Source organism: Muscardinus avellanarius (assembly GCF_963383645.1).
Source record: "Muscardinus avellanarius genome assembly, chromosome: 3".
NCBI lineage: Eukaryota > Metazoa > Chordata > Mammalia > Rodentia > Gliridae > Muscardinus > Muscardinus avellanarius.
In genome coordinates this window covers 104,135,867-104,161,247 of record NC_137788.1, presented here as the reverse complement: position 1 = coordinate 104,161,247, position 25,381 = coordinate 104,135,867, and the positions used below count along the sequence as shown (strand labels likewise).

The window sequence follows — 25,381 nt, the reverse complement described above, 5'->3', positions numbered from 1 at the left end:
CCTTTGTACATATGATCTAGTTAAGGAGTTCAGAGAGGGGATCAGCCAGGAGACTGAAAAGTTCTCCTGACGGTGGAGGTATTAAGGCTGAACGCTGAAGGATTGTCGGGATGGAGGTGGGAAAGGGGAGCCACCAGCATCTGCCAGTCCAGGAGCAGAGCAAGGGGAGCAAGAGCCACACTAGAGTGAGGAAGTCACAGACTGGAGTGCAGAGGTCCAGGGCGGATGTGCCCAGCAAGCTATTCTTCTCAGCTTGGTTTCTCATCTGTGCAACTGGAGTAATAGAGTTGTTGAGAGGTTTAACAGGAAATATGTAAAGTATCCGACCTCACCTTCTTATAAGCCTCATATTTAGTAAGTGCTCAAAAATGTTAATTATTATTTTTGTTAAGTAACTGGCACATATGAGACCTTCATTTAAAAAAAGCTCTCTTTGCCCTGGTTCCCTTGATGTAGGGAATAGTATCTATGCATGCACCTTGTCTTCATTTGCAGATAGCTACACCTTATCTTTCCAATTCATATTTGTGGCTTTTCCCCACTAGAACTTAGAACACTGAGAGCAGGAATATTGTTATTGTTATCATCATTATTATTATTGTTCACAGATGTATCTTCAGCACCTGGAATAGTGTCCAGCACATAGGAGGTACTCAGTAAACATCTGTAGAATTAATTAAGAAATCTACAGGTTAGAACACTGAGTATAAACTCCCTTCCTGATTTGCACAGATAATCACTTGTCAACTTTATCTGGAGACCAGGCCTTCCTCTGCCTGCTCACTACCTAGCTGCTGTTCTTTACACAGATCTAACTCAGCAGGGAAACCTGGGGACCTTCTTCTCTTCTAACTCCACGGGGCCACAGGGGGTAGGTAGGAGAGGGGTGGGGGCAGCAGCAGGTGGAGACAGCCTTCCCATGCCTGGGAACCCAATGCCTGCACAACCAAAATAAAAGGGGCGAACTGAGACAGGTGTGTGATGACTTCGGGGAGAGCAATTGTATAGGATGAACTATTTAGAGATCTACCCTCATTTTCACTGCAGGAACCTGAAACCAGAGAAGCCCCACCCTTGTTTCTGAAGTTGTTGTTTTTTTTTTTTTTTTTTTCCTGGTTGGAGGGCTTTTCCTGGAAGGACAGGCTTCAGCTGTGACTTAGAGTGTACCATTTACATCCACTCTTAGGTGCCTGCCCTTCAGAGGTATAAGGTCCCCCTGGGTGACAGCACTTCCTGACCTGTCAAAAACTGGCCAGAAAACAGGCACAGGCTATGTGTTCCGATGTACAGTTTGACAGATGGACTTATAGCCTCCTTTGGGCAGCTGGGTTTAAGTTCCCTGGGGCTGCTCTACTCTGGGTTTCCTAACAGTTCAGTTAAAAGACTGCACAGCTCACCCTGGCCCGGGGCCACCCACCAGCTTCAGGGCTAAATTTTTAAAAGCAAAAGTAAAGCCTTGCCATTCATTATATGGAATTAATTTCTGATATCATGGTTGCCGTCTACCATGTAACCCCTCCCAACATCTGCCAGGCCTGAATTCAGGCACTGCAGCCAGACAGCGCGATATTTTCCTGTGCCATTTATTGAAATCACCTTCATTGTTTTTTTTTCCTCCGTTGCATAGCAATATAAATAAAACACCACAACCCACCCAGCCACATATGTTGGTTTAAAGACCAACCTGGGTGCTGTTTATTCCTTGGTTTATTGTGGTCTGCTCAGCGTTTTCCTATCATTGTGCTGTACTGAGCCGCTCAGCGTCCTTCCCACAGGAAGCAGGGCCGTTCTCTGTTGAAAGCCAGATGCCGTATATGGCAAGTTTGAGGTTGCAGTCCCTTCCCTGTCACCATTAGTAATGCAGCTCTGGCTTTTCACTTGTGATGCCTAGCAGGTGCTCATGGGAGAGAGAATGTCTCTTTGGCTTGGGAGGGAAAGAAGTTAGACTCAGATGACACTTATAGAGAGGTCACCTCCTCCTCTTTCCTGAACACTTAAAATAGTAACTTCAGATAAATCACCGGTGGGAGAAACTGGTTTTAAAAAAAGAAGAGAAGCCGAAGAAAGTATATATTTTGGAGTTCATCCAAATGCTGGAACACCCCCTAAGAGCAGATAGGACCTCCCTTGGCCTCACTTATGAATCTTCATTCTTGATTTCTGTCCAGGTGGGGAGAGAGCAGCAGAGGTCAGCCTCCCCCAGTGTGGACCAGGGGAACTGAGTGTTCTAGAGGAGCAAGGAGCTTACAATAGGGCCAGTCTGCAGAGGCCAGTGCTACAGTTTCAGTGGTCTGGTAGACCGTGAACAGGGCTACACAGCATGGTAATTCAGATCCAGGAATGCAAAGCCTGGAAGGGAGATACTGGCACCACACCTGCTTGAGTGTATTCCTGACTCCAGTATTTACTATGTAAGAGGCCTTGGAAAGTTGTTTAGCCTCTTTGAGACTCAGTTTTTTTCATTTATAAAGTGGGCATAATAAATTACCCACATCAATCTATGATCTTTGTGCAGTTAAAACCAATTAATATATGTAAAGTCATAAGTACAGTACATGCACACGGTAAATACCCAATAACATAAGATATTGCAATAATTGAAGCCAGGCATGGTGCTACACACCTGTAATCTCAGTATTTGGGATGCTGAAACAGGATGATCACAAGTTCCAGGTCAGCCCAAATAACTTAGTAAGACCTTGTCTCAAAATGAAAAATAAGAAAGGCTGAGGGTATAGCTCAGTAGTAGAGTGCTCCTGAGTGCAACCCCCAGTTATGCAGAAACAAAAAGATATTAGTAATAATTTAATTTAAATACTAGAGATACAAGTGTAAAAATAGAATCCAGATTCCAAGAGGCTCAAAAAAAGCGAGGAGCTGCAAGCAGGTGTCCTATGTTTAACCAACCAAAGATCAGGAGCCCTGTAACTTATCAGAAGGAGTGTGTGGAGTCAGAGGAGAGAGCCCTCTTTCTACAGCCATCGGTCCACTCAGCAAACCTGTGCTGAGCACCTGTCACGTGATGAGCACTGAGCCGCTGCTGAGCGCTGGCGGTTCCCAGATCATCGAGATGCGGTCCTTGACCCTGAGGCCCTTGTGTCTTTACTTCGCCTCTCTTTTGCCTTTGCTTGTAGCTTATTCCCTCTCGGCCCTTTTCTCCTTGAGTGAAGGAGCTGTGCCACCCAGGTGCCCCCTCTTCCAGGCCCTCAGCGCCTGGTGGAGGGTCATCATGGCCCCAGCTGACAGGGTGTGCACACTGACACCAGAGCAGAACTGTTTGCTCCTTGCCCTGCCTCTCCGCGCTCACTGGAGGCCAAGCAGAGGCTCGGGAAAGCCTCAGGGGACCCATGCCTCCCAAACTCTCTCATTCAATCAGAGTTCCGACTCAGTGAGTGTGCATCTCTAACAAGCCCCCAGGTGGTGCCTGGGACCCCACTTTGAGAACCACATGTGGCCTGAAGTGGTCAGAGACCCACCAGAGGCGCTCGTGCCTGGATGGGGCAGGGAGTTCCTTCCTATTGGTTTGCTCTTGGCAGTCCTCTTAACTCCAGTTACCACTTTCCCACTACTGTTTAAAGATTCTCTTTTGACACTAATACTTTATGGTTTCTAGAATTACCACCACCTGTTGTACTTCACCGTATTATTCTAGAATGCCCTATCTTTGGGTCTCCAACCATGTGTGACAAAAGAAAACAACCTTAACATCAACGATGACTGTCACCCCAGGGCTGTTCTTCAAAACAAGCGATGCTATTCTGACCACTGAAGTGAGTTGTATACGGTTGATAAGTGATCAAAGAGAAGGAATAAGGCCAGTAAGATGGGACTGCCCCACAGGGTAGGCCCACATCTTGCACATGAATAAGGGCGCTTGGCCTGCCTCTTCATCCTCTTTGGCTTTGATTAGGAACAAAACAACAATGCTAAATAACAATCAGGTGAAGTTTTAGTCTTTTCGCACGCATTATTCCATCTGATCCTGTACCGCAACAACCCCGTGAAATAGTGTAATTATCCCCGTTTTACAGATGTAGCAACTGAAAGTCAGGCACAGTAGGTGATGTGTCCCAGGTCTTCTGATTTTCAACCCTATTTCCTCCACTGCATTTACTTTGGGGGCATGTGGAATATAAATTATAAGCAATGCCATGGGCTTGAGGTCCTGCATTGTGGCTCATACTCGTAATCCCAGCAATTCCAGAGACTGATGCAAGTTTGAGGTCAGCAAGGGTAAAGTGCCTCCAGGTTCAATCACCAGTATGGGGAAAAAATACTGCTGGCTTGGATAGTGTAAAATATTTGACCAAGGTCAGATCAGTCTTTACGCATTCTAGAAATGCAGATACACAGGGGTGTGTAATAAATTCTAGCCTATGGCAGAAGCAGGAGAGAGACTGAGAGCACCCACTTAAAGCAAGAAGGGAATTGAGAATGGGGTGTGGGTCAAGAGACAGTTCCATAAATTAATTTCAGCAACAACAAACTTGAAGAGTAACACATTACACAAATGCAAGCCATGTGCCATCTGCTTCTTAAGCACATCTTTATACTAGCTCCTTCAGTCTTCACAACAATCCTATGAAACGCCAGCTATTAGCACCCCCAAGTTACCTATAAAGAAACAGAGATACAAAGAATTTCAGAGACTTGTCTGGATCGCAGAGATAACAAAGGGCAGAGCTGGGCTTCCACAGTTGCTCCAGAGCCCATACTCTTAACCACCTCCCCACCCCACATCTACAGACTAACAGGGAGAAGGTGGATGTCCTGAGGAGTGTGTGACTTCTAGACCTGCACTGGAATAGAATAGTCCAGTATGGCTAGGCTACTGAGCACAGGTAGCTATTTAGACATAAACTTGTTAAAGTTAAATAAAATGTAGTATTCATTTCCTCAATCCCAGTAACTACATTCCAAGAGCTCAAGAGCCATTGTGGCTAGCGGCAACAGTATTGGAGAGGGAACATTTACGTCACCGGGGAAGCTTTTGTCAGACAGCTCTAGCCTACAGATAATTACCCTTTCTCTCACAAATACATCTTTTCATATTTTTCTCTTACTGGGTCGTAATTAGAGAAAAAAGGGACACAGCTTTGGTAAAAGGCCATTAGCTTTTTGTATAGGTAGTTAAGAAGACGCAAGGGAATTTTAGCTGTCATGGACAGCAGGAGCATAGCACCTGCAAAAATTGGTCAGACGACAGGAGACAACTAAGTTATTGGCACTGTGGGGGTGACGTTTCCTCTCTGGAAGATGATTAAGCTTTCAATTTGAGTGTAATGTTAGTAGTCTACCAACATAATCAGACTAAGTGCCGTGTGTTCCCCTTAATGAGTGTGTAACACGAACTCTTTGAATCTCCTAAGGACACACTCTATGACCTGTGCTTTGCAGATGAGGAGGCCTGGGGCTAGAGAAGTGAAGTGACTTGCCCATGGGTCACAGGACTAGGAAGTGGCAGAGTCTGATTCCGTCCCAGCTGCCTAAGATCCCCATCTTTGCCCACTATCACCCCTCTGCATCACAGAGCTGTCTGTACACGTGGATATGCTTGTTGTCCATCTAAGGGCCTGGTTATTCAGTCTGAACCCTCAGAAGACAGAACGTGAGAAGATCAGGTGGCAAATGACCTGAAACACATGCCACGCTCTGTCCTCCCCACTGCCACGGGGACGGGGAAAGGAGCGGCTTGTAGATGGGGCACCAGGGAATTGAACAGGGATGACAGAGCCCCCAGCAGGGTGGGGCCCAGCGGGGTAGGGAGGTGGTGTCCCTCAGCCCAAAAAGCAATGCCACAATCTGCCTTGGCCTCTAGGAATGAGCAGGGCTGCACCACCCTGACTCAAACCTGTAGAACTCCCTGGGCCGCTAGCTGGTGGTCTGTGACAGTCGTGTTACCATCTACAGAAAAGTGTACAGCCATCCCCTTTCTCCTAATTCTTGCTGTTTCCACCTCTCCTACCCCTTTTCTTTTAAGATAGAAGGCATTCTATATAACCACTGTATAAACCTATTTTCCACCATCCATAGGGAAGTTTTCTGCTTCATCATTCACAGAAAAATTTTCATCCCAGCTTCTTTTGCTTCCTGCAGACTTCCCCGAGCACTTCTAAGGTCAGTTGATCCTTGCACATTAACTTTATAACAACCTCAACAAAGAGGAGAACGTGCTTGGTACAAAGAGATAGCCCAGTGTCCTTTACAGAGATGAACAGAAAGAACACTCCTAATTCCATGGAAGTTTGAATTGCAACACCCTGCTCTCAGCACAGAGAATTAGCATTGATTGATCTTGAAATAGACTCTTACCTGAAAGAAGTCTTTTTTAGCATGAGCCTGTTCTTAGAAAATTCTGTGAAGAAAATAATAAGGGAAATCAGAAACACTGGTATCTTGAAGAGCTGCCGTGTTTTTCCAAAATAGCAGAGCCTCCTGCATCACGAGCTGCTGCAGTCCTGCCTCCGGGTCCCGCTGCACCTGGTCCTGCCGTCCAGGTTATGGTAGCAAGGTCCCTAGCGGCCGTCCAGTGTGAATGTCACGTGCCATTCAGCTCTTGAGTTTTTCCTGATAAAAATCCTTGATTTTGAGAAAGTGCCATCTGAATTCTGTCCTTGCATGCAAGTCTTGGGAGCCAGTGTTCCACTTTAAAAAAAATTAGTATCATCTTCCAAAGCAAATGGGTTTCTGACATCTGCCTGCTGAGAGGCTGAGGCCGCATCACCCTCCCGTACCGTAACGGCATTTCAATCAGATCAAACATCCTGAGTGCTCATAACAGCTCCATCTAGGATGATAATTGCCATCAAGACCAAGTATTAGCTTGAAAGCATTTAATGAAAACTCTAGAATTGAAGCGCTGTCTCCAATTTTGTGTGACTTCATCCCAAAGAAGAGAATAGCTAAGGAATCGGGAAGAGCAAGAATGCAGGGTTGATTTTGCCCATTCTTTCGTGCTCCTGTGCGCGTGCTATGAAGTGTTCACAGCCCGGTCCCAGCCAGTAGAAAACATGCACAGATTGATTCTTTGTGGCAGCACGTGTGCCCTCAGGCCAGGAAAATACAGAACTGATGCTACACACTCTGGCTGTTTTCCTTTTCCTGTGGGCGAGGGCTCCGCTGAGTATATTCGACATCAAGTTCACATGCTGCCTTCCAAGGTACCTGTGGTGTTCCCCAGGTGCTGAGGAATTTGAAAAGAGTACTTTGTGAGGCGAGCCATTCCCTTGGAGAGCTGTAAGGGGGCTGTTTACAATCGCTCCGAGCAGCCTGTCTGTCAGCATGGGTGACCAAAGAAAGATACTGGGTTCGGTCCCAGGAAGGAGTGGTTTAAACAACAGAAACTTCTCTCTCACCACCCTGGGGGTTGGAAGTCTGCGGCGGCGAGGGCCGGATCCACGCCGTGCAGTGGTACCTTCTCACTTTGTCCCCTACGGCCAACAAGGAAAACAGGCCCCCTGGAGTTCCTCCTCAGCAGGACACTAGTGCCATGATGAGGCCCCTCCCTCGTGACCCCATCTAATCATCTCCCAAAAGCCCCATTGCAAACACCATCACACTGGAGGTAGGGCTTCAACGTGTGGATTTGGGGGTGAAGGACCCACTCGTTCCATAGCATAGCCCAAGCAGTGCCTTTGGGTAGGGCCTCTGTTCGGTCCTTTGACGGAGTCCCCTGGGAGCCTGCTCTGCAGGGCAGAGAGGAAAGAGTTTACAATGGAGCAACGTGGGCCTGGTCCCTGATCTCACAGAGCTCAGCCCTTAAAAAGAATGACCGAACTACTTAAATAGAAATGGTTATGTGAGCTATGAAAGAAACACATAACCAGGCCAGGCTCGCCTTCCCCAAGGAAAGGGCAGTGTCGCTGAGTGGGTCGGCCCGGTGGGAGCAGAGGGCTGTGGCCAGCCTCCGAGTGGAACAGAAACTGCTGGGGCATCTGAGGACCATTCCTTTGTCTCCTACCAACGTATACTCACACGTGCTGTCTAGAACATTCCCTGGGGATGCTTTTGACCTAGAAAAGCATTGTCTGCTGGTCTCCTCACCAGATAGCACAGGAGCGTGCATTTGTTCCCTGTGATCCAGGTTGGCTGGTGTCCAGGATGGGTGGGCTGGGCAGACTGAAAAAGCCAGGTCTGGGGCGGGCTCTGTATTTCACGTGGATACCACCCTCTCTAGCTTTATTACTGGGGACCATGTTTGTGATTCATAAAACTTTTTTTTAAGTGAAATAAATATGTCCTAGAGATAGAATGTTTTATCAGCAAGCCCAGGAAAGTGGAAATAAATGCAGTAAAATAAAATCGAAATCCATAAACGAATTCTGCTTCACATTAAGTGACTTGGTTTTGGCAGACAGCCGTTACTTAAAGGAAACTTTAAATCAGCTCTTTGTCCTGTCTTCTCTTTCTTTAGTTTTAGAAAACAAACTGTCTTCTCTAAAGACATATGCTTGCAATTTGCAATTTTGTTTCCTGCAAACTCTCTGGGATATGGTTAGCTACCGGAGTAACTTACTCATGGAAAGCCTATTTGATGGCATAGGTGTGTCTATTCTTTTTCACTACATATTCTCTCTCTCTCTCTCTCTCTCTCTCTCTCTCTCTCTCTCTCTCTCTCTCCCCCCCCTTCCTATTTTATGTCTTTTTTCTTTTTAATTAGTGCTCATGCTTTTGTCCTCAAAACATCTCATCACATTTCTTTCTTTTTTTTTTTTTTTTTTTTTTTTTTGCGGGTCTAGGGTTGGAACCCAAGAGGATTCAACCTCCAAGCTACACCTCCTGCCCTATTTTTTTATTTTTTATTTTGAAACCGGGTCTCACTGAGTTGCAGAGGGCCTCACTAAGTAGCTGAGACTGCCCGCGAACCGTGATCCTCCGGTCTCAGCCTCCCAAATGCTGGGATTACAAGCGTGCGCCACCACGCCCGGCTTCTCATCACATTTCTTAGCGCCTCGTGGGGTCCTCAGAAAAGGAATGACGGCTGAAGAAATAATGTGCTCTGGCACTTTCTCCTGAGCTCTCGAAGGCTGGGTCTCTGATTAGTCCTCCTCTGCAGGACCAGGTTCCTTCCTGCCCCCCCCCCCAGTGGCTTCTCCAGGAGCCCCTGAAAACCCAGGAGTAGGACTAGTTGTTCCTCATCTCTGAATTCTTGGCCCCTGGCTCACAGTGCAAGTTCAATAAATGTTTTCATGACTAACATTAAGACTCATGCTGTTATATGAAAAAGTCCATTCCTGCAAAACAACAATATTTCTGGTTGTAGTTCTCCCAAAGACACCGGGAGTGGCAGTGGCCTGAGGCGGGCAGCCCTGGCAGTGAGTGCTCTGAGTCGGTCCAGTGACTCCTTGGCCCTCAAAGCTCCCCACAGCCAAGCCCTCGCATTCTCTTCTTGGTCCTCTGCAGGTCTTCCTCTTCAGCTCCTCCCTGTGTCTGGCATCCAGGCAACATTCAGGCTCCTGAATGTTTTCATCAAAAGGAGGGTTCCCATCTTCCCACCCCTCAAGGTCCTGCTCTGGGCCTCCCGAGAGGGTAGGTAGCAAGCTAAGCAGAGACCATGAGTACCGGCTCCCCTGACTCCCTTCTCAATCCCAGACCTGACCTCCCTCAGACTCGCCTCTTTCCCTAACACCTGGTCGAGGTGAGGAAGCAAAGCCCTTCCCCTGCTTTACCTCTGCCTGGAGCTCTCGCCTCCCCCCAGTTCATCCTTCAAGGTGTCAGTCAAAAATGAGTGACTGGGGGGCAAGGTAGTCCACACGTGTAATCTCAGTACTTGGGAGGCTGAGACAGAAGGATCCCAGGTGCAAGGTCAACCTCAGCAATTTAGTGGGGCCCTCTACAACTTAGAGAAACCCTATTTCAAAACAAAAAATAAAAGCCAGGTGTGGTGGCGCACACTTGTAATCCCAGCGATTAGGAGGCTGAGACAGGAGGATCACACAGGTTGAAGCCAGCCTCAGCTACATAGTGAGGCTCCCAGCAACTAAGTGAGACCCTGTTTCCAAATAAAGTATAAAAAATAAGTCCGGGAGTACAGCCTGGAGGTAGAAAGGCCCCTGGGTTCCACCCATAGTGCCACAAAATAAATAAATAAAAAGGTCTGGGGGTGTAGCTCAGGAGTAGAATGTTCCTGAGTTCAATCTCCAGTACCAAAAAAATAAAAAGTAAACCACCGTTGCCCGCTGAGAGTTGCACTTTGCACAGTCTGACAGTGTACACGCTCTTTCCCTTCCGCACATTTCTTTATTCATATATGTGATTGTCCTCAGAGCTGGACTGTGGGCCCCTCCTTTGTCATTATTGTTTCCTTGATGCCGAGCACAGATCCAGACCTGGACTGTAGTTGATTCTTAATAAACATGCACGGAAGAGACGGGGAGGAAGGAAAGGCGTTGAGGGTGGGGGCGAGTGAGGGACAGGGAGGAAGGGGACAGCCTCTCTTTCCTTACTTCACCTTGGCTGACATGTAGATACATTTGAATGCAAAAGAAGGGCTGAGATTAAGAGAAGAGAGAATTCGTGCATGGGGGAGGCAGAAGACCATCTCTTCTGGTTTTACAAGACAGAAAGCGATAAGAACTCAGTGACACTACACTTACTCGCTTTGTTCCTGGCTGGACTGGAAATGGTGAGGAGTTTTCTCAAGCAGCTCCTAGTGTGTGTTAGACCAACTCAAGCCGGGGAACATAGAGTGCTCCCTGAGCCTTACAGGAGGGCGAGGTCAAAGGACCAAAGGCCGCGGGGCCTCTGCTGTGCTCTCTGCTGTGCGTGACCACTCTGTTTCTCTCACAGCAGGGCCTCGTGCAGCCAGCAGCATGCTGGGAGGATTCCCCTCCACGCAGTGATGACATTCACTAAGCCACAGTTTCCTTGAACCAGGAGGAAACCCGTGTGGTTTGGGGTTGGGGGTGTGGGTGCGCAAGCGCAGATTTTTTTCCCTGTTGCCCGGTGGCTTTAAATTGCAACCTCTCTTTTAATTTTCCATTATGCATCAAAGACATCCGTGCCAAGCTGGACAAATGTATTCCGTCTGGGAGGATGATCCCAGACAGCTATAAATTAGAGTTTGTGTACAGAGATTCCAAAAATGTGGCCTCGTGGTAGGGTGTCCCTGGGCCTGGGCACCTCCTCCACAGTCTGCGTGGTGGCTGCTGGCTCTAGCCTGGCGCCTCTGTCAATAGGGTTTGCTTCATATTTGAAAACTCTGTCTTTCCATCAGGTTGCCACAGAGACGAGGGTGGCAGGTTGACTGCAAGGCTTTTCTGGCCAGACTGTGTCAGGCAGCCCGGTGCTTCTAGGGATGGTGCTTGGCCGAGGGTAGCACCCTCTTTCCTACACAGCACCTCTTGCCTACATAGGACGCCGGCTTTTCCCCAAGTTAAAGCACAGCCCAAGCCCACTTCCCTCACTTTTTCCCCATCAAAAAACTTACCACATAACACTAGAAAAATTTCTTCTCTAAGGTTAAAAGACTAATAAATACATGCACAAAACAAAATATAGTAAGAAGAAAAGAAGTCACCTATAATCTCACCTTCAAAGATAAGATATGGTTAATTTTTAATGTATTTTTATTTATTTCTTTTTTGCAGTACTGAAGATAAAACCCAAGGACATTCTACCTCTGAGCTACACCCCTAGCTCTATTTTTTATTCTTTTTTTTTTTTTTTAAACAGGGTCTCACTGAGTTGCAGAGGGCCTCACTAAGTAGCTGAGGCTCTCTGCGAACTGCGATCCTCCTGTCTCAGCCTCCCGAAGGCTGGGATTACAAGCGTGCGCCACCATGCCTGGCAATGGTTAATGTTTTAGCATGACTTCTTTCAATACATTTTCATGCTGTGCTACACCCCTTTTTTGGTAGTGGGGAGGTGAAGGAAGGGGCATTCTACCTCCGGGCTACACCCCCAGCCTAATGTATTTATTTGTTTGTTTATTTAGAAACACTCTCACTAAGTTGCTGATGGTGGGCTTAAATCTCCAATCCTCCTGCATGCTCCCCTTTTTGAAAGAGCAGAAGTCTTTCAAAGGCTGGCTGGGCCAGTTCCATAGCTGCCCTTCACATTATCCAATTAGCGCTCTCCTCCAAGGGCTGGAAACTCTTAGCTGTTTCCCCGGGAGAGTCCAGCTGGTAAAACTCTCTCATGGACTCCTCTCTGCAGCCTAGCACGTTTCTGAGGAAGCCGGCCACAGAGGCATTGGCCTGGAGGCAGCCGGTGAAGGGAATAAAGCCCTGGTGTCAATCCAGCCAGGTCGTACCAGGTCTTTAGTAAGCACCCCACAGTAAGGAAGGGGCCCACAGGAAGCGGCGTCTGGTGTGTCCCTGGCTTTGGCTTCTCCTTATCAGGGCTCTGCCTCTCTGATTTTCCTCACATTGCCAGCATGTGTGTGCTCTTCTGTTGGTGCAGGGCAGACTCCAAATTGCTTGTCTGGTGATAGGCTGGGGTGGCCTGACGGAGACTGATGGGTTGGCAGAGGCAGGGGACTATTTTTACATCTCTGCTTATTTTCCCATGGTGCCTGGTGCCCAGAAGGAGCTGTAAATATCTGTTGGCTGATTGATACGTGAGTGATACTGAGCATGATGTCTGTGGAGCGAGCTGGCTGGCCCGTGGCAGTGACAGTCCTGCCATGGCAGAAGGGACTTCCAGCACCAATGCAGAGCTCACAATAGCCTCCAGAGCGGAGTGGAGGGAGCGGTGATGACTCTAGCAGCTGCCGGCCTACCCAGCCATGGCCTCCCGGCAGCCGGGCGGCACACAGACCACGCTTCTTCAGAAAATTATTTTTTCCTTTCTTACTTTCCATGGAAACTCAAAATAGCAACTAAAAAAAAAAAAAAAAAAAAAGCCAGCTCCCTCCTTGCCTGAGAAACCATCCGAGGCAGGGGCAGGCAGGGGCAGGCAGGGGCAGGCAGCAACCACCTCAAGGGGTGGGGGCTGCAGGAGCCGCAGGGGCGGCTAGGAGGAGACTGCCCACCAGAGGTGTGGGTGGATCAGATGGGTACTGTGTCTTCTAGTTTAGGAAAGCGGTTCCCCCAGGTCTTGGAGTTGGTCTTGTTCTCGGTAGCCTGGCACCTCTCACTGTGTGCTGGGGAGCAGGGCCACTATGCCACAGGGGCGGACACCTGGGTGCAGAACTGTCAGAAATGTTCTCGAGCCGCCCAGCCACGTCTCAAGTGCCACATAACCACAGGGCAGCCCCACAGCATGGACGGTCCTGTGCTGGTTAGTTAGGAAAGCCTAGTTCTGCGGTCACGTCAGGGCCCTGAGAGGCTGCCTGCACACACTTTCACCTCTCTGAGCCTTTGTGTCCTCCCCTAGAAAACATGAAGGGTACGCTGGGTAATGTCGAAAGGGTGACCCCTCCAGCCTCTAACTCCACGCCTGTGGGCTGCGTGCCCACTCTCCCCTTCCCCTATAACACAGTGTTGCTTGCTTTCCCTGCAGCTGGCTGGGTCAGCCGTCATTGCTTTTGGACTATGGTTTCGGTTCGGAGGCACCATAAAGGATTTGTCATCGGAGGACAAGTCCCCAGAGTATTTCTACGTGGGTGAGTGACATCAACTTCCCTAAGCATTAGTGTACAAAGGGCTGCCTGGAGGCTTAGAGCAGCCTGGGCTTGGTGGGAGGGGGAGGCACAGAAGGGCAGGAAAGAGGCCATAGGGCCAGTGCCTGGGCCCCTGGGCCCTCCGCCCAGACTTCAGGGAGGCAGGTGGAGAAGACCTTGCTGCACCCCTCTCTCCTATGGCCCATTCCCACTCCAAAATCAAGAAGAGCCTGTGTCCAAGACTGACCTGCTGTACTAAAGAAGTTCCAAGGAAATGTAACTAAAATTCACTTCAAAAAATTAGAAGCTGGGCACCGTGGTCCATGCTTATAGCCCCAGTACTTGGGCAGCTGACAGAAGGATCTCAGTTTGCGGCCAGCTTCAATAACTTAGTGAGACCCTGTTTCCAAATAAAAAGGGCTGGGGTGAAGCTCAGAAGTAGAGTACCTTGGGTTTGATCCCCAGTACAAGAAAAAGAAAAAGAATTAGAAAGCTCTCCTTTCCTCCCAGGAAAGTGGGAGTACCAGAGGCTGTCCTTCACTAGCCTATCTCTGTCTTTCAGGAGTTTATGGGGTGACTCAGGACCCTGCAGAGTCAGGACTGTACTTCTGATCTTGTATTTTAAATTGTATGGAAAGAATAATAACTCAAAGTGAAAAGACATCTCAAGATTTGGAGGTGTGCATCTCAGTCCCTCCGTGACAGCGACTGTGGAGAATGCGGGGCTGGCCTGGAAGAGTGCTGGCAGGAAGGGCAATAGCTCTGCCTCCTGCCCCCAGTGGGAAGGGGGTGAGAGCCTGGGGTAGGGCGCGGCCTCCAGTGGAGGGGTTGGGCATTAGTAGGGGCATAGTAGGGGCTGGACATTGAGGCCTTGTGTTTAGTTCCCTCTGATTCTCTCCAGCCCACTCCTGTGGCCACTTCTCACTCCCCAGCTAAGTGCCTCTGGACTCTAGATTTCAAAAGCCCAGGAACATTGTCATTGCAGGCCATAGGGTAAGTTCCGTTGTTCTGGCCACCTCAGTGCCCTGGGGAGGGGGCTTACACATGTCAGTGGCTCCAGATCCCAAGAAGAGTAGAATCTCTATCCTAGAAAGAGTCTAGGCCCCACTCAGAGCCATGAATACTGTCGTGAGAAGCCATGGCACAGCTGGGTCACCTCCTTCTCCAAAGGCATTTCCTGCACAGCACCTCCAGGAAGAAGAGCCATAACACTTAGGAAAGTAGCAGAAGACCTACCAAAGATGGATAATAAGTACATTCCACCTTTCATTAAATCATCCATGGGGGTTATTTAAAGCACCCAATTATTTTAGGTTAAATTAAAAAAAGAAAAAATGCTGTTAACTTAATTGTAAGGTAGCGTAAAAGATGAGTCCTAATTTTACAATTTTTAAAATGTCAAAAAAAAAAAAACACTCAAACTTGATAAAATGTGGCCAACGAGGTCTAGAGGTGGAGAATTTCCAGAGTTAGATCAGAGCTCAGCAACGTTGTCAGAGACCTGGATTCTTACCCTCTTTTCACCCTGCCACCCTCAGCATGGCCTCCGAGGTCTCCCTGTGCTTTAAAGATACTTGCAATGGCTCCAGGCGTGGTGTCCTCATAGAGCAATATCCATAGGAGAAAAGGGGAGCTTTACTTCATATGGCCCTTTTTGGGAATGAATAAAATCATTCCCAGGAGTCTCCTGAAAACCATATTTTCCCTGGCAGCTCCTTGGCCAGACTGAATAGTATATTCATGCCTAAACTAACCATCGCCAAGAAGAGAATTACTAGGACTGGTTCTCTGATTAATTGATATTCATGTCTGAGCCTGGAGCAGGGCCCAGTCCCCTGGAGGGCTTCTGACACTTGGACAAGGTTGGGATTTTGTGGCAAGGAATCTGCTGAAGACTTTCCTCTGAAATGCTCTTTTCTGTTCATATGATTTCCAAGGGGCACACGCCCTCACATCCCAGCTAGCGCGCATACACAAGCATAGCACATTCTTCCTTGAGGGATGCCTGGCCCTGCAAACTTCTCAGAAGCATCTTGTTGCAGAGCAGGTCAGAGCACCTCCAGGAATTGGTGAGCCCACCCCCAGGTATCCCAGGAGAAGGAGAGGGCAGGGTAGAGAAGGAGTGCACCTTCTCTCATACTACTGGCATTCCAGGAGCTGTCCAACATGTGACATTCCCAGTCTCCAACTCAGTTTTAACAAAATCCTCACTTAATCCCATGTCAATGGGATTTTGCCTCTCTAGCTGTATGGAGAGGAAATCTTCAATAAAAATCAGACAGCAATGACAAGCATATGGCAGATACTACAGTAGAGGCCCAGGCATAACTACTGAATTAAGGAGAGAGAGGTCCCAGGCTGGGGCTGTAGGAAGGCCTCAAGGCCTACTATGCTTAAATGGTCTTTAAAGAACATGGAGGTTTGGAGTAGAATGAGTTAGGAATATCTGAATTTTTCCTTAGCCAATAGAGAGTAGGCCCCTACTATCTTTTCCCTTGGCTATAAAATTGTTTAGGAGATTCTTTGGGGGGGCCTTCTTAACCCAGCTCTTCTAGCCGTTTACAGTGGATACTCAGGGTGAACCTTCTTTGCTGCCCCTACTTTGAGGTCAGTAGTTATATGAAGTCAGTACCAACAAATAGTGGAAATGTTCTGCTTCTGAAATTCAGGCACATTGGAGTCCAAGGTGTTCAGTCTGTCTACACTTTCATGCTATTGGGTTTGCTCCAGAGCCTTATTCGTCTCATCTTCCTTAGTATAATTCTTGGTCTTTACAGCAAAATCCACATGTGTGCCCTCAGGTCAGAGGGAAGGAGTCCACCCTTAGAACAAACACATGGAAAGACACCAGCCAGTTCAGACACATTCACAGACTCCTTCAAGTCGTCTGGCAATTATGAAATGCCTAAAATGCCTCCGCCCCACCCCCACCCACACACACTGACAAGTTTGCAGGTGAAGGATTTAAAGCTCTAAAATGTAATTTTTCAGCCGGGCGTGGTGGCGCACACTTGTAATCCCCGCGCTTGGGAGGCGGAGACAGGAGGATCGCGCAGGTTCGAAGCCAGCCGCGCTGGCGTAAGAGACCCTGTTTCAAAAATATAAAATAGGTCTGGGAGTGTAGCCCGGAGGAAGAAGGGCTTCCAGGAACCCCAGTACCACCAAAAAAGATAAATAAAAATAAATAAAATGTAATTTTTCTGAGACTGAACTATATCTTTTTTTAGGAATAGTAAGGAAAAGAAAACATTTTAAAAAGACTATAAAGGCCAGGCGTGGTGGCGCATGCTTGTAATCCCCACGCTTGGGAGGCAGAGACAGGAGGATCGCGCAGGTTCGAAGCCAGCCGCGCTGGTTTAAGAGACCCTGTTTCCAAATAAAAAAGTATAAAAATAGGTCTGGGACTGTAGCCCAGAAGTAGAAGGGTTTCCAGGAACTCCTGTACCACCAAAAAAAAAAAAAAGACTACAAAGACCTGGGTTATGTGAAAAACACCTAGAGGAGCCATATCCATCTCAATGATAATAAACACCTATTTATTTTAAAAATCACCATGGTTACTTAATTTTTTTGATTTCACTAAATATTTAGGTTTACATAAACATAGTTATATATTCAAGTAGGGGTACCTTTCCACATTTTTTATATATTTCTCCATTAGAGAAAAATATAACCTATTGATATAATCAAATGTAGCTAGGCATAGTGGTGCACGCTTGTAATCCCAGCATTTGGGAGGTGGAAACCAGAAAATCACAGTTCATGGATAGCCTCAGCTACTCAGTGAGGCCCTTTGCAACTCAGTGAGATCCTGTTTCAAAATAAAGAATAAAAAAATAGGGCTGGGGGTATAGCTCTGAGGTAGAATGCCCCTGGGTTTCATCTCCAGTATTGTATAATTGTATATATTGTTATATTATATATAATACTATATATAATAATTATAACAATATAATAATATATATTATATATTGCATATATATGTATATAACCCCACCAGCCAACATTATAGTCCCAGGCTCTGGAGTCACACAAAAAGAATGCTGCAGTTGCCCCCACATAACTTGCAATACATTTGAAAAGAGTAAAAGAGTCACAGACTTGGACAACTTCAATTACAATAAAAACTAGCATGCATCTAGGTGCCATCTCAGTAGCCTTTGCAGTAGGTGCTTCAGAGAAGCTTATATTTTAAAAGACTGGAGAGGAGGAATGGGGGCTTCAAGGGCTGAGGGTGGAGACTGCAGAAGGCAGGTCTACGGGCCAGTGAGCAGCATGCCCGGGAGAGCAGACACTCTGAGTGGCATGAGCAGAGGGGCATAGTGGGACTACTTACTCAGAGAGAGAGGGACAAGTATAAAGAGCCTTTAATGTCACAGTAATTTGGTAAGCAGAAACATCATGAGTGATTGGGATAGTCAGGCCCGAGGAAATTAAGGGCATAACCCCAAGTGATTAAAGTAAGAATTATAAAGAAAGAGACAGAAAGACAAGAAACAGTATTAATCACCATTAAGCCTAACTAGTCAAACTCAAGAACAGAAGGAATCAAAATGGCAAAAGAAGTCAGTGGTGGCCAGCCAAGGCCAGCAGTATCATTCGTGATTTTCAGGTGAAAGCCTGAATTTCACAAAGTACCACCTTTGCAGTAGGGCGAGGGGCCCTGGCTGGAACTAGGGATGGAACCCAGTCCTGGAGCCTTGTCTCTGCTGCTCCAGAATCAAACTTCTGGTGGCCATTTCACAGGTCCAGATTTGGGTTCAACATAAGAAAATATATTTTTGTGTGTGGTACTGGGGTTCCTGGAAGCCCTTCTACCTCCGGGCTACACTCCCAGATCTATTTTTACATTTTTATTTGGAAACAGGGTCTCCTAAGCCAGCTCACATGACTGACTTCGAACCTGCGCGATCCTCCTGTCTCTGCCTCCCAAGCGCGGGGATTACAAGCGTGCGCCACCATGCCCGGCTAGAAAATATTTTTAATGATTTGATAACTCAAAAATGTTGAACTAACTGCACAGATGAAAGTATTAACCACTAATTTAATAAAAAAAAATTAGAATCAGGAGATGCCTGTGTTGGGTAGGAGGATGAACTAGCTCTTCATGAATATTCCTGATTCTCTTTTTTAATATAAACCAAAGGATTTCTCATCCTGCCTGAGATATAGGGAGTGAGTTATCACATCCTATCTTTGACTTATCTGTTAGGACTCTTGAGCGTTGTGACATAGGAATGGAAGAGGTTTATCTATCTAAATAGAGAAAAAGAAGTGGATCCTTGCCTTGGCAAGCAAAACAAGTCAAAAGGCAGAGTCTAGATCATTTTTGCTTGTCCTTGGTGGCTGGGGACATGGAGGCAGGTTAACCCACTCTGAGTTCTTCCAAAGCTTCATCTCCCCTCGAATAGCTGATGGGGAGAATGCTCCTGGTCAGTGCTCAAAAGTCAGGGAAGGTGTGTTGTCACAGAAACAGTGCTAAGCAGAATAATGAAACCAAGGGCCAGAGGTTTAAGCAGCGGGGGCCAGCAGTGGGCCTTGGTCTCCTCCTTCCCTGGTGGGGTTCAGCTCAGCACCCAGGTCTGCTGACCCTCAGGCGGGACCTTGCTCCTGCCCCTTGCAGCTCCCTGGAAAGTGTCAACAAGAGCCCCTTGCGACATCAGGAACCTTTTCTGCACTTCAAATATGTCTTACAAATAGGAAGAGCAATATGCATATTTGTACAAATTTATTTTTTTCTCAATTAATAATTTTCTGAAAAAAAAGATACCTGCTCTCTAGCAATAAAGCAAGAAGAAAAATATGCTAGGATACCACTTATGCCATCTCATAGCATACAGTGCAAGGTAACAGAACTTTAAAAAAACAGAGCCAATTCTTGGAAAATCTCACAGGCATGTTCACCAATCTATTTTCTTTTCAGAATAGGTTCCAGAACAATCAGTTCATTAAACTCTTATTACCACTCTGTTAAAGAGTGTCCTAAACAGGCTTGGCACAGTCACATGGTTTTTAAAGAAATGAGGCTTTAGCTGGACTCAGTGGCATGCATCTAGAGTCTCAGCCTTTTGGGAGACTGAGGCAGGAAGGTCACAAATTCAAGGCTGGATTAGGTAATTTTGCAAGACCCCTTCTCAGGGAAGACAATAAGATAAAATAATAAAATAAAGCCCTCTGAGCCTCGAGTCCTGTCTCTGCGGGACCCTGGGGAAGCTGCATTGCCTGGCTCCTGCTTTGATAGAGGAGCTGTCCCGCCCTGTGGGGTGCTTTTCTTCCTGGCATGCTTGGTGATGGAGTTTCCCTTCCTATGGTAAAGATCCAGACATGACTTCCAAGCCTGGGGGAGTGGTAGATTCTAGGCCAAACCTGGAGGATCCAGCTGCGGGAAATGAGGACAAGAGCGAGTGGTCAGACTGGCTGCCTCCTACAGCGCCCTCTCAGGGCCCTCTGGGTCCAGGCCGCGGTCTGGAGGCCAATTCAGGGCATTTGTGTCCCTCAGTTGCTAAGGTGGGGGAGTGCGAGCCTGGTGAGAATAGAACTGGCAACAGCAGACTTGAGTTAATGGAGTTTCCAAGGGCTTCTCCACTCTGGTCTCTGCTGGTGAACTCCGAGAGAAGCCCCACATCTTCCAAATTCCAGCAACCCACCTGTCCAACTCCCTCTTGTGGCCCGTCTCCAGCCTGCCCTTTGGACAGGCAGACACCTTAGGGTCCTCTTCCTAGGGGAGCAAAGTGGGGTGAGAGCCCCTCAGCCCCGGAGGCTGGGGAGACTGTGCTGGAGCATATGAAGTCATGTCTGTGCGCAGAGGATATGAGCAGGTTTCTCCATGGAGGGGTTGCCCACACAAACAGGAGCCTCTTGGCTCTCCTGGGTCACAGGCTGGCTGCAGCTGCCTCTCCCGGGCAAATCCAGAGTCCTGGAGCCTGGTTTCGATTGTGGCTGGAGGTTATGTGTAAGGAAAGTGTTCCAGTGCCGAACATTATGGGGCTGGCTTGCCTTTTTTAAAACGCTGACTCATTCTGATAATATTATTTAACTTTTTGGTTTTCATTTGTACCTGACAGCCTGGGTAGCTGGGGAGCAGAGAAGTATTGTAGCCTATAGTGTTAAGACAATTTCTCCAAAGCACTTTTACAAGTAGGTGGAGTAGGTGATCATCTTCCTACTGAAGAATAAAAGGATTTACCTACAAGAGAGGTTGACAGTCCTAGACATGGTGCTCCAGACCTGTACTTTCAGAGTAAAACCCAGGCATCATCAATTCTATTTTTTAATTTGAGGCAAGATCTTGCTAAATCACCCAGGCTGGCCTCAAGCTCACCTTCCTCATCCCTCAGTCTCCCAAGTTGCTGGGATTATAAGGCATATGTCACTATGCCCGGCATAAGAATCATCAAGTCTAGACACCTCAAGAACTTCTGTCAGGAAAAACCCCTCTTCCATTTCTAAATGAGCAGATGTCTAGCTAAGAGAATCACTGTTCTGAGTTCCCACTGAAAGCGTACCATGAGTATTATGGACATGTGCTTTGGTCCCATTCTGGCTTAACCCCTCACTTTGCAGAGTGAGTGCTGAATTCTCTGTGTCTCAGACTCCTCTTCTGTGAAATGTGCACGTGCTTACGTGTACTACCCATTGCGGAATGAGCCCGCAGTAAATTCTGGCGCTATTACCGTGTTTCAGGCTGGTTAAAGAAAGGCTGTCTGTCAGGCATGATCACATAGGAGAATATAAGACGGAGAAAAAAAGGAGAAACTAGTTCCCAACATGGAGCTCCTCAGCTGGCAGGTTCTTGAGGTGACATCTGTCAAGTGCATGGTACACACACTTCCCAGAGCAGCCGGAGCCACCAGGAGGCTGTGTTTACTTCCCAATAGTATCAAGCAACTCCATGCCTGAGACATGTTAAGCACCTAAAAGAGTACTCAGTAGCATAGCTACTGCTGCTGCTGCTGCTGCTGCTACTTAGGGAGGTCAAGTCCTCCCTTCCCCATTAAGAGTCCCACTCTCTATATTTATGTACAGTTAGTCCTCCAAAATGGTGTGTTCAAAATCCATGGTTTTTGCATCCATGGATCTAACCAACCACAAATCAAACATATGTAAAAAAAAAAAAAAAAAACTCTACTGAATGTGTACAGATATTTTCCTTGCCATTATTTCCTAAACAATATAGCATAACAACTACTTACATTATGTTAGGTATTATAAGTAGCCTAGAGGTGATTTAAAGTAGAGGAGAATGTGTGTAGGTTATGTGCAAGTACGATACCATTTTATTTATTATTTATTATTTATTTATTTATTTAACTTTGCGGGTCTGGGGATGGAACCCAGGGGCATTCTACCTCCGAGCTACACCCCCTGCCCTATTTTTTTTTTTTATTCTTTATTTTGAAACCGGATCTCACTGAGTTGCAGAGGGCCTCACTAAGTAGCTGAGGCTGTCCTTGAACCTTGATCCTCCGGTCTCTGCCTCTCGAATGCTGGGATGAAAAGCGTGTGCCACCACGCCACCATTTTATACAAGAAACTCGAGCATGACTTTGATATCTGAAGGGGATCCTGGATACTTGAAGGACAGTTGTAATTATGTGCATTCAGGAGAAGTTGGGAGAGTTTTTATGCAGGAACATAAAAAAAGAATTTTTAGATAAAAGATGGTCATTAGCAGGTTATATGAAACCATCTGCTGCAAAAAGCCACTGAAGTTGATGACCTTGCCAATATCCAGGTCCTAACAGGTGGAGCCATTTTAAAATGACTTTATACCAATGAGCCTTTAAGAAGATCTTTTGTGTCTTTTTTAACTGAAATTATGCTACTTACTTTGAAAGAAGTATCTGAAATCTCAGAAAGAGGAGATGGAATTGTCAGGGAAGAAGGTACAGGGGGAGCTCTTGCCCCTAGGACGTCACTAGAGGCCACCGGCATCGCAAAGTCACGCTATGAATGATAAAAGTGCAGTTTCAAAGTGTCTTCTCCTTTTAAATCAAGGGAAATAGGGCTTGGAGTGCATGAGGGATTCAGGAAATAGGTCACAAATGCTGCTGTGGGAGGGAGAGGGCCCTATAGAAGCCATCTTGGAATGGACAGGTGACCGAAAATTAACTATCCACCAGCAGCTAGCTTTCAAGGGGAGGGCCACGTAGAGGATAGGTATCACAGAAAGTCAGAGGTGGCCTGATGATGTACAGAAGACTACAACCCAATTTTGGACAAGATTCAGCAGACCCAAAGAACTTTTCCACTTACAGAGTTCCCTCTGATTTCCCTCCAGCTCCCCAAGCAATGCTCATTTGGAATGGAGGAATCAGTGGAGCACTCCTCCATGAACAGAGGCTTGCTGGGAAGACACCTCCTGGGGGGAACCGCTAGGGCAGTTAGGTTGGTTTTGCCATGAGCTCCGGGATCCTGAGAACCTCAGCATGGAATATTTGGTCAAGTCAGCACATGTTCCTGAAAAGCTATTTGTTTCAGAAAAGCAAGGACCTCATCCAGAGAGACGGAGCGTCGGCCCAGTGGGGAGCAGCTCAGTCCTCCGCAGACCAGGCTGTCCACTGTGCACCACCCTGCAGGGGCGCCCTTCTTCCCTACATCCCAGACCTTCTCGGGGTGTGGAGCTTCGATCCCCATCTGCCTGACCTTGGAGAGCCCAGCTCAGTGGTGGCTTCATGGACTATGTTTTTGCTGAGAGGGGTTCCCAGCATGTATCTCTCTGTAAGACAATCAACGAGGCAGCCAGTCCAGAAATTCCTATTTGATTTACTCTCCTTGTCCACCCGACCTACAGACACTGAGAATTCTGCCTTGTAGACCATATCATGTGGCAAGGTAGCAGTAGCAATGGGGAGGCAATGGACATATCAAGCAAGAAATCGGTCTATTAGGATGGCTCACCTGTGAGACATTCCAGGCAGGCACCACACACACATGGCGGTGCTGCCGCTGACCCTTATTCAGTCCGTTTCTGTGAGGAGTGCAGGATGGGAATGAGGATCATGCTCTCTGATCCCATTTGTAAAACAAATGTTTGTCTTACCTAACCAGGTTGTTTTATTTTTTTATTTTAATTTATTTTATTTTAGTGGCACAGGGGGTGGAACCCAGAGGCTTTCTACCTCTGGGCTATACTCCCAGACCTATTTTATATTTTATTAGAAACAGGGTCTCACTAAGTTGCTGAGAGCCTCACTCAGTAGCTGAGGCTGGCTTCGAACCCGTGCGATCCTCCTGTCTCAGCCTCCCAAGCGCGGGGATTACAAGCATGCGCCACCACGCCCGGCTTAACCAGGTTGTTTTAAAGAATCAATGAGATGATGATGTGGAGGAGTTTTAAAAAATAAAGACATCAAAAACAATAGGTTATTTAGACAGCGAGGCCCATAAGACTATTATTTTTAATATGCTATTATTTCTCTTGTTACCACATCCATTACCCATAAAATTATCCATTTAAATAAAAGGAAGTTATCCCTGTAGAGGAAGTGGCAGAGCTGGAACAGCAAGAAGTAGGGCCCTCCCCCAGGCGGCAGAGCCCCGGGACAGCACGCTCTGAGAAGGACCCTGTTTCACTGGGCTGCCCCGGGGCGTACAGGAAGCCAGGCAGCCACGCCTGCGCCTGCGGCTCCAAGTCCTAGAACAGACGGGCCTGCCCACAAACCACTTTCAGCAGCCCGGAGGAGCCTCAGGAAGCACCTGGATGCCAGGCCCAGGGTTTCCCCACAGAGGCGCGACACCACCCCAACTCCGGTGAAGGGGAGTGGTTTCCAGGTGACTCATCAGAGTAAAATGCAGAAAAGCAAACAGAGACCATTAGCACTCCTCCAAGAAAGTCAACTGCGGTCTGCATTGTGTGCTGCTCTATCTCAGCATCAGAAGGAAATCTGGGACGGCTGGGGTGGGAGTTCACTCCCAGCACACCAGAGCGTGTCTGCCCTTGGCTTTCTCCATTAGAACAAATGTTCAGGGCTTGCCTGAGGTAGGAAGTGAAGTCGCCACCCTCCAAAGGCGGCTGCTTTGCTGGAGTGGAGGATTGGGTCACCGTGAGGAGCTCTGAGGAACACCAGCTCTGTGACCTTGGCCAAATTGCTTAAACTTTTGGGGCCCAGCGCCCTTGTCTAAAGCATGGGGGTAGCAACAGTATCTGCTTCATGGGGCTGTTATGAAGGTGACAAAAAATATACTCTCAGTGCTCAGATCAGTGAAAATGAGTCCTTCGTATGTGGAGCTAATGCTGTATTAGTCACACGGGTGATGTACATTATGTTATCTCCTGTCCTTGTTGGATATTTTCTTGTAGCAAAGCTTCCTGTGTGTCCAATGTCTATGGTGTTGCCTTCTGAAAGAGAAAATTCACACAAAACCAGTGTCTTATTATCATGCCTTCTGCTTCTGGCCTTAACCACAAGCCCCCTCTGTCCCACCCACCTACAGCTTCCCCGCCACACCTGGGCAGGTGCTTCCCTCCCAACACTTGGCTCAGGTCTCTTGTAGATGGAGAAAGTCATGAAGTCCAGAGTGCCAGAGGCCCAGGGGCTCAGGAGAAAGGCCTGGGTTTGTACCCAGCTCTGGCACCAGCTCCTGACCAGCCCTGGACACAGTGTCCTGGCTCTCATGGGCATGGTGTCCTGGCCAGGGAGATGGGCCAGCATGGCTTCCACCACTGGCTGACTGCGTGCCTTTGAGCTGGTTCCTTTGCCTCCTCAAGCTCGGCTTCCCTCTGTGTGAACCGGGGATACTGGCAGCGCCCACCTCAGAGGCTCACTGCACAGGTTTAGTGAACCACTAACTAAAGTGTGCTCAGCAAGCTTCAGCGTGTGGTGCCCATCACAGCAC

General features: G+C 47.5%; 1 protein-coding gene across 3 annotated transcripts in view; it reads left to right on the top strand.

Moving 5' to 3' along the window:
• Nucleotides 1–25,381, top strand: part of TSPAN2 (tetraspanin 2) — a gene marked incomplete at both ends in the record, with an annotated part of 40,542 nt that overhangs the window by 2,131 nt on the left and 13,030 nt on the right. For all 3 annotated transcript variants that reach the window (XM_080690866.1, XM_080690867.1, XM_080690865.1), the window contains one exon: nt 13,444–13,546. In XM_080690866.1, coding sequence (XP_080546992.1) covers nt 13,444–13,546 — 103 coding nt within the window. The remainder of the gene's footprint in view (nt 1–13,443; nt 13,547–25,381) is intronic.